This window comes from Somniosus microcephalus, chromosome 6 (assembly GCF_052327205.1).
Source record: "Somniosus microcephalus isolate GS21.2 chromosome 6, FLI_Smic_1.0, whole genome shotgun sequence".
Lineage (NCBI taxonomy): Eukaryota > Metazoa > Chordata > Chondrichthyes > Squaliformes > Somniosidae > Somniosus > Somniosus microcephalus.
In genome coordinates, this window is record NC_140992.1 from 37,148,988 (window position 1) to 37,158,451 (window position 9,464).

Sequence of the window (9,464 nt, forward strand, 5' to 3'; positions counted from 1 at the left end):
CTACTCAGGGTACCATCTCTATGGCTGATAAAACCCAGACATCGACCATTCTGGGTTACTGCACGGTACAATTGTCCGTTAACGGAACTGTATATGATAATTTTAAAGTATTAATCATGAAGGATCTATGTGCGAGCGTGATCTTGGGCCTGGATTTCCAGTGCAACCACCAAAGCATCACGCTCAAGTACGGTGGGTCCCAGCCGCCCCTCACAGTGTGCGGTCTGGCTACCCTGAAGGTAAAGCCGCCTTCGCTATTCGCGAACCGTACCCCTAACTGCCGGACAATAGCGACCAAAAGCAGGAGGTACAGCTGGGAGGACAGGCGGTTTATCGCGACCGAGGTAGACAGGCTCCTGAAAGAGCGCATTATTGAACGCAGCAACAGCCTGTGGCGCGCCCAAGTGGTAGTGGTAAGGGGTAGCGAGAAGAAACGGATGGTGATCGACTATAGCCAAACGATCAACAGGTACACCCAACTAGATGCCTACCCGCTACCCCGCATATCAGAAATGGTGAACCAAATCGCCCAATACCGGGTGTTCTCCACCATCGACCTTAAGTCAGCGTACCACCAGCTCCCTATCAGACCAGAGGACCGCCCGTACACCGCCTTCGAGGCGAACGGACGCCTCTACCAATTCCTCAGAGTCCCCTTTGGGGTGACGAATGGGGTCTCGGTCTTCCAGAGGGAGATGGACCGCATGGTCGATGACCACCACTTGCAGGCAACCTTCCCCTACCTCGACAACGTCACCATCTGCGGTCACAACCAGCAGGATCACGACTCGAACCTCGAGAGGTTCCTGGAAACCGCACAAAAACTCAACCTCACCTACAACGAGGACAAGTGCGTTTTCAACACCACGCGCCTCTGCATACTAGGCAGCGTGGTGGAGAATGGGGAAATCGGACCTGACCCCGACCGATTGCGCCCCCTACGGGAGCTGCCCCTGCCCAACACTCCCAAAGCCCTGAAAAGGTGCCTGGGGTTATTTTCTTATTATTCCCAATGGGTCCCCAACTACTCCGACAAAGCCCGCCCCCTCTTGAAAGCATCCTCTTTTCCGCTCTCTGCTGAGGCCCACGCCGCCTTCAAAAGCATTAAGCAGGATATTGAGCGGGCCACGCTACAGGCAGTGGACGAGAACACTCCATTTCAAGTGGAAAGTGATGCGTCTGACTTCGCCTTGGCGGCCACCCTCAACCAGGCGGGGCGGCCCGTAGCTTTCTTCTCGAGGACCCTCCAAGGGCCCGAGATCAGACACTCCTCCGTGGAAAAGGAGGCCCAAGCCATCGTGGAGGCAGTGCGCCACTGGCGCCACTACCTAGCCGGCAAACGCTTCACCCTACTTACCGACCAGCGGTCGGTAGCGTTTATGTTCAATAATAAACAGAGGGGGAAGATTAAAAATGATAAGATTCTTAGGTGGCGGATCGAGCTCTCCACCTTCGAGTATGACATCATTTACCGGCCAGGGGCCCTTAACGAATCCCCTGATGCCCTCTCACGAGGGATGTGTGCCAGCGCCACCGGGGATCGGCTACAGACCCTCCACAACGACCTCTGCCACCCAGGGGTCACGCGGCTGTTCCACTTCATAAAGTCCCGTAACTTACCCTACTCGATTGAGGAAGTTCGGTCTCTGATCAGGAACTGCCGCACTTGCGCTGAGTGCAAGCCTCGGTTCTACCGCCCAGATAGAGCCCACTTAATCAAAGCTACACGGCCCTTTGAGCGGCTCAGCTTAGATTTCAAGGGCCCCCTCCCGTCCGTCGACCGCAATGCTTACTTCCTGAACATTGTGGACGAATACTCCCGGTTCCCATTCACCTTCCCCTGCCCAGACATGACCAGCGCCACGGTCATTAAATGCCTCAACAGCCTGTTCTGCCTGTTCGGTATGCCGAGCTACATCCATACGGATAGGGGGGCGTCCTTCATGAGTGAAGAGCTACGCCAGTACATGCTGTCCAAGGGGATCGCCACGAGCCGTACCACCAGCTACAACCCCCGGGGTAACGGCCAAGTGGAGCGAGAGAACGGGACAGTATGGAAAGCAGTCACTCTAGCTCTAAGGACCAAGGGCCTCCCTATCTCCCGCTGGCAGGAAGTCCTCTCGGATGTGCTCCATTCGATACGGTCGCTATTGTGTACTGCCACTAATGCCACGCCTCATGAACGAATGTTTGTATTTGCCCGGAAATCCACCTCAGGCGTATCCATGCCGTCATGGCTCTCCACCCCAGGTCCGGTATTCGTGCGAAGGCATGTGAGGGGCCACAAGACGGACCCTCTCATGGAGCCAGTGTACCTACTCCGCGCCAACCCCCAATACGCATATGTCCGGCACGCTGACGGAAGGGAGGACACCGTGTCCATAAAAGACGTCGCCCCAGCCGGTAACGACAACAACCACGGCGATAGCAGCGACAATGATCGCAGCAACTCTTACCCACCCACTACTCTTTCATCACCCCCGGAAGAACATCGACCAATGGCACCCCCACCAACTACCCCTTCAAGAACCCTGGCGGCACCCCCGGCAGAGACCCAGGAGGCTACCGGGGACACCCAGCCGACACCCGCGGCACCGCAACAGCCACGTCAGTCGCAGAGGACTATCAAACCCCCGAACAGACTAAATCTATAGAAGGGGTGAATGTGATGAAATATTCCATTCATCACTGCCTGTGACTGTGGTCGGTTTCAGTTTCATTTCCCCTCCCCCAGTTCCGTTTCCTCACCATTGTATTGTATATTGGAATGTGTTGTGTGTAGGGCTCCGCCCATACCTGGCCCCTATGTAAGCAAGCTCAGTCTGGCCTCATATCCAGTACAGCAGCCCTCCAGATGGAAGATACCTCTCTCCACTACGTGTTACCTTCTAAGTTAATAAAAGCCTTGTTTTGTTTCGCTAACATCGAGTCTCGGAATTATTGAGGCACATCAGTAATGTTCTGGTGATGTGAAATCCATGATCTCACAGAAGTATCATTGTTATGGTACTGCAGCAGGAAATATTCTGTGCGATACATTGGACTGAATGGACTCATATGCATCATCAGCATTGGTGGCCATTAATTTAACTTAGTCTTGCAGGGACTTTTTCAATACTAGATTAAAGCAGTACGGGCGAGCACAAGAATGGTGCTCTAACAGGCTGTACCCTGTCTTCTCACATAGAGGTCGAGAAAGGCTTCCAGCCACTCTTGTGCACCACATAACATAGGCCTGGGAACGGAACCTGTGTCCACTTTCTCAGGGAAACATAAATGGGAGAAAAAAATGTTCAAAAGTTGAGAAGGCTGATTTAAAAAATATGGGATCCTTGGCTATATTAATAGAGGCATAGGGGTCGATTTTCATTGACCCATGGAGTCGGGATTGGAGGCGTGCGGGGGGGGTTAAGATCCGAATTCGGGGGTCCCGACACCATCCCGCCCAAAACCCGCCTCCATATAAGTTTCAAAGGAGGCGGGTACCCGCCCCGCACTGGGACCTGCCTACCTGAGGCGGGAAGGGATTAGTGCCAATTAACTGCCTGTTAACAGGTAGTTAACAGGCACTTTTTAGCCTAATCCCTATTTTAAAGCTTGAAGTGTGGGATTCCCAACGGCTCCAAACCACGCCAAGTTAGAGGAGTCGGACTGTCAGGTTGAAGGACTTGGAGGGGTCGAGATGTCAGTGTTCAGGTGAGTGATGGGTCCATGAGTGCAAAGGTAAGTGTGTTTGGTGTGTCTAAAGTGTGTAAAGAAGTTTAAATTACCTGTACTTACCTTTTAAGCCTTCCTTCCTCTAGGTTTTGGGAGTCCATCATCTAACCGGCACAGAAAGCAGAATGGCTGCAAACTGTCAAAAGTGATAGCCTGCAGCTTTCTGTGCCGGTGAGATTTCTAACTAAGTCTGTGTAGAAGGACTCAGGTTAGAAGTAAGACTGTCAGTGTTTGACAGCTTCAAACAGCTGTGAAACGCTGATATTTCATCTGTCAAAACGTCTTGACAGATGAAATTTCAGTCTGTGACGTCACCTGTTGCCGGGTGGCCCTTAACTGGCCTGCTGAGCCCGCTGGGCGGGCTCAACAAGGTCAATCAAGTTAAAATCGCGTGGACTGGCCGCATCTCGATGGAGGCGGGACTACAACCCCAAAAGTTGTAGTCCCGCCTCCTTCCCAACTTCTGAATGAAAATTACCCCCATAGAGTACAAAAGAAAAGAAGTTATGCTAAGCCTTTATAAAACATTCATTTGGCCTCAGCTGGAGTATTGAGTTCAGTTCTGGGCACCACACTTTAGGAACGATGTCAAGGCCTTAGCGAAGGTGCAGAAGAGACTTGCTAGAATGGTACCAGGGATGAGGGAATTCAGTTATGTGCAGAGGTTGAAGAAGCTGGGGTTGTTCTCATTAGAACAGAGAAGGTTAAGAGGAGATTTGACAGAGGTGTCAAAATAATGAATGGTTTTGACAGAGTGAAACTGATTCCAGTGGCAGAAGGGTCGGTAACCAGAGGACACAGATTTAAAGTGATTGGCAAAAGAAGAGGTGACATGAGGATACATTTTTGTCACACAGCAAGTTGTTGTGATCTGCAATGCACTGCCTGAAGAAATGGTGGAATCAGGTTCAATAGTAACTTTCAAAAGGGAATTGGATAAATACTTGAAGGGAAAAAAATTGCAGGGCTATGGGGATAGAGTGGGGGAGTGGGACTAGTTGGATAGCTCTACCAAAGATTCGGCATGGGCATGATGCACCGAATGGCCTCCTTCTGTGATGTATCATGCAATGATTCTATAAGTGGGCCTGGGTTAACAGGTTTATACACTCTGATGATGCAAAAGAAGATTTGTATCATTCTCCCTGTAGAAATTTACTTGAAGTTGAACAATTTCCTAAAGGCGAACTTGATTTTCCCACTTTTACAGACAGAATATTGACCCAGAATTTGCTGTCAAAGTAACGGTGAGGCTAACAGCAATTTCAGGTGAGTCCAGATGCGCAATTAAATGCGAAAATCCAAATGTTGCTGTCCAAGATGTGCATAAATGGCATCTCGCTGCCTGACTCACAATTTCAAATGCACTGAATGGTGTGAAGTTCCAGTGTTTGCATGGTAGATATGAACTAAACTCACCACAGAAAGTCAGGGCTTGTCCATTTCAGTCTATGTACCCCTTTTAACGGCATGATAAGTGTTCATTATTTCAAAACAACCTCTCTGGTACTGGAAATTAACTATTACAAGTGTGGAGTCTCATTCCTTCAGCTTTTAATTTTTGTTGGAGATTTTTTTAAAATTCAGTTCAATTTTTTTGCTTTTTCTTTCTGTCTCTTTTTTCTCTATCTCTTAATCCAATCTTTCTTCCCCTCTCTTTATTTCTCTTTCTTTACCTAATTTGACACTGAATTCACCCACTCTAATTTACACCTCCTTGTTCAGACTCTGTGCTGTTCATTTCACAATCCTTCAAACTGATTGGTTAAGGAGATACACAGTTGCTTGCCCTTTTCACACAGAACCCAGATGCCCTGTAGAGGGTGCTGCACTGTTTCCACCTCCCATTTACAGTAACTTCCAGTGCACAATCTCATGGAAATTAAAGGAGCAAGGCCTAGAAATTAGGTATAGCCCCGCCAGGTCTTTAGCGCCCGAAATTTAGCGCTCGGCCGGATTCCCGTAGCGCCCGCCTGAAATTCAGTTGCGCCGCCCCAACATGGAGGCGGGCGCTATTGGAGGGTTTGGCCGCCTCGTTTGGGGCGAAGAATGTCAGTTTCAGGCGTCCAGCTGCCGCTGCGGCACCCGATGCGGTGCGGCAGGCTGGGGTACTGCAGGCCTCCTCCTTCTCTTAAGGAGGAGCTGCCTGCAGCCGTGAGATCGCCGCTGGATTCCCCCGGCAAATGAGCCCGGCACCACGGAGAAGTGCCGGGCTCGCGGGAGTGACACACCAATGCCGCGGGGGGGTGGTGCAGGAGCCCGGGAAGGGAGGTGCGGCCAGGCGGCCGCCGGGAAAGCGGCCGGCCGCCCCTCCACCTTTATGCGCCGGCCTCTCGGAGCTGCAAGGCACCGTTTTGCAAACGCTGTTTGCGGCCGCCACGGGAGAGGCGGCCGCAACTGAATTTGGCAGTCGGACCGGAATTGCATTGGAACCGGGGCACTGCGCTCACCGATGATGTCATCGGTGCCGGCGCAGCGCTACCAGCTAACGTCGATGTTACGGACCAACTGAATTTCGGGCGCGAAAAAACTTCTGGCGCAAACCACTCTATAGCCCATAAGTGGGCGCAAACGCGACTGAATTTCTAGGCCCAAATGTGATGAAATATGCCTTCATCAGACCTGCTTGTATTTTACCTGCTTGTATTGTGAACCGTCCCCTTTTGTTCCTATTGTGTGTATTGGCTACGCCCCTGTCTTTTGCCATATAAAGGTCTCAGGAGCTGCATGAGTCACTCACTACCAGACGAACCCGATGTGGGAAGACCTGCTATGCTGCTATGTTCTTAGTGATTAAAAGCCTTCAGTTGAATGCTTGTCTTTGAGTCATTGATGGCATATCAGCAACGACATGTCTAACTAACGGTAGACGCCATTTGTTGACCGGCTGCAACAAATTCTGGGCCATCATGTTTTATGAAGCAGTGTTTCATGTTTGATATTTAGGATAACGCAGCCTAACATCAAAAAGCCTACCTGTAAGAGTTGTCAATGCCTCTACACCACCATTAAATACTGAGGAGTTCTTGGATGGTACAATATGATCCCAGAGCACTTGAACGTAGTTGAAAATCTGATAATAGCCACAAGTAGCTATAGCCCACCAAAAAGACCATAAAAGCAGATTTCTTGATGAGTAACATATCTTAAAATCTGACCATAGCTGAAGAATTGCCTTTAGAAAAGCTTTTTTCTCTTTTATCGTCACAGACTCGTCAATACCTGACTGTTTTCTTTCAGGGAAGACGGTGTTCTCTGAAGATTCCTGTATATTGTTCTTGAGGTTTAGGCCGTCATTGGATGTGTTTGGTTTTATTGTCTCATTTGAGGATTTAGTTGTACTCTGGAAGAATATGCTTTGCCTGGGCATGGGTAGAAAAAATGAGGTCACCAATGCTGCAGTCACTGATCCCAATGAAATGGCATTTAGATAGAAATAGGAGACAACTTCTAGAGAAACTAAAAGTTGTGCCATTGTTGATCCCACTGTGTAAGCAATCAAAGTAATACTTCGGCAGTAACTAGTCACTTTCTGGTAGTGCTCAGCATCAACAGCACTATAAATGTAAGAGTAGTAGGCCACTTCTGTAGCTGATACAAGACCATTGTTAAATTGAAGGTACCGCATAGCCACCATCCCATTTGCAAACAGTAGCAAAATATAGTTAATCACAAGAGCAACTCCTTGTGCAATGATGATAGGTTTGTATCGGAAGTAGTCAGTGAACAGGAAGACTGGGATCAACAGTGCCAAAAATGAGTACGTCCATATGGGGAACAACTGATTCGTAACCTGACAAAAGAGAAAGTAATACCAATTTAGTTGGCTTTTGACCACAACAGTCACTGTCAATAGGTTCTAGTTTTAAACTAGGTTGTTAGCTATATGTGGACAGGATTGCATTAACATGTATATCAAGGATATAAATGAGGAGGTGTAGGGTACAATTTATATTCCATGAATTGATAACTCATTCCTTTGTTTCATATGAATTATGATAAGCACAAGTGGGATATAATCATATGGTGCGTCTCCTCATCATGTATTGTGTTTAAACCACATGTTAGCTATAAGTAAAAGTATAATGGTCAGATATAAAATTTAATGTTAAATTTAAACTAAAATGCTCCATGGCTAGGAGACTAGTCGCTGTGAATCCTTTTTTTAATTGTCCTACTATATAGTCTCTTTTATGACCCGACTGATGTGAAGTATAAAAACTAATATATGGAGATGACATCATCACATCTGGTATAATGATTTCACTTTTCCTTAAATGTTTTTTACATATGGTATGTTTATTTGTAACATAGACTTTGCATGAATTTAAAACTTATAAAACAGGAGTTAGAAATAAAAGAGACTGTAACTGTGCACGCAAGTAGAAGGCACAATAACGCCTGAGTGTATAGAATATGTGAAAGTACACTCATGTGTCAGCCTTGGCTCAGTGGTAGCACTCTCACCTCTCACCACTCCAGAAACTTGAGCACCTCATCTAGGCTGATACTTCAGTGTAATACTGAGGGAGTGCTGTACTGTCAGAGACGTTTCTGATGAGACGTTAAACCCAAGGTCCCGTCTGCCCTCTTGAGTGGACGTAAAATATCCCACGCACTATGCGAAGAAAAGCAGAGGACTTCGCCTGGTGTTCTTGCTAACATTTATCCCTCAAACAACCACTAAAAAAGATGATCTGGTCATTTATTTCATTGTTGTTTGTAGAAGCTTGCTGTTTGCAAATTGGCTGCCACGTTTCCTACATTACAATAATAATGACTACATTTTAAAAGTACGTTAGTGGCTGTGTAGCGCTTTGGGACATCCTGAGGTTGTAAATGCAAATACTGAAACCTTTGGCGACCAAAGAAAAAAGTACCAGTGGTCCAGATTTGAACTCATCTACACTCTTGTGCCCCATAGGTTAAAGTAATTCTAAATCACATGAGGCTTTGTATAAAACATAATGAGGTAGTGAAGCATAAAGATTCAATCACATTTTGTATTGTGCTAGAACTCTTTGAATACATACCTGATTAATGGTGAAATTTTTGTATGGTCCAACTAAATACGGTGTTAGAAAGGGCTCCGCAGGTTTCATTGATGCAAAAAATCCATACATGCACAAAACTAGTGTGGGATAAATCCATTGCTTATCTCTCACTGCTTTCCAGCAGTCCATGACTCTGCAGTTTGCAGAATCACAGTTCTGTGTAGTGTCACTGATCATCCCCTGTTTATCTGTCTGTTGCAGTTCAGAGTTGTAAATCAACTACCTGCTTTTATATTCTTTTTGATAGAATGGATACAGAAGCGATTAAACTCTCTGGATTGCAAAGCACCACAGGACTGCTTGATTGGCTGCCTCACCTTGTAATATTATCACATTACGTATTTAATCCTGATTAGACTGAAACTTTGATCTCTTTGTAAATACTATATTACTTTATATGACTTTATGGCTTCAAAGTTGTTAGTAAGATAACACCACATTCTTACACCACCCTTTGCTTAGATTCACTGATGTTATTGAGATATTAAGGGCTCTCTATTATGACACTGAGATTGCTGATGAAACTGAAATGTGGAACATGACCAAAATGTGTAAAGAAATCAAAAATGTAACATGATCGAGAGTGATAGTACAATCACAATGTATTTAAGGTGTGAATAACTGCAAGGAAATATGTTTGTAAGCCACCCTATGGAATATGATTTGTATTTATTCCCAATTATCTCCAAGCTG

General features: G+C 46.9%; 1 protein-coding gene across 1 annotated transcript in view; it reads right to left on the reverse strand.

The window, feature by feature from the left end:
* The window catches only part of LOC147115619 (thiamine transporter 2-like), a 34,847-nt gene extending 25,902 nt beyond the window's left edge, over positions 1-8,945 (reverse strand). Inside the window, exons 1-2 of the mRNA XM_085990041.1 lie at positions 8,751-8,945; positions 6,940-7,510 (exon numbers count right to left, since the gene is read on the reverse strand). Of these exons, the coding sequence (XP_085846167.1) occupies positions 6,940-7,510; positions 8,751-8,900 (721 nt within the window). The 5' untranslated portion in view covers positions 8,901-8,945. The remainder of the gene's footprint in view (positions 1-6,939; positions 7,511-8,750) is intronic.
* Positions 8,946-9,464: the final 519 nt, after the last annotated feature.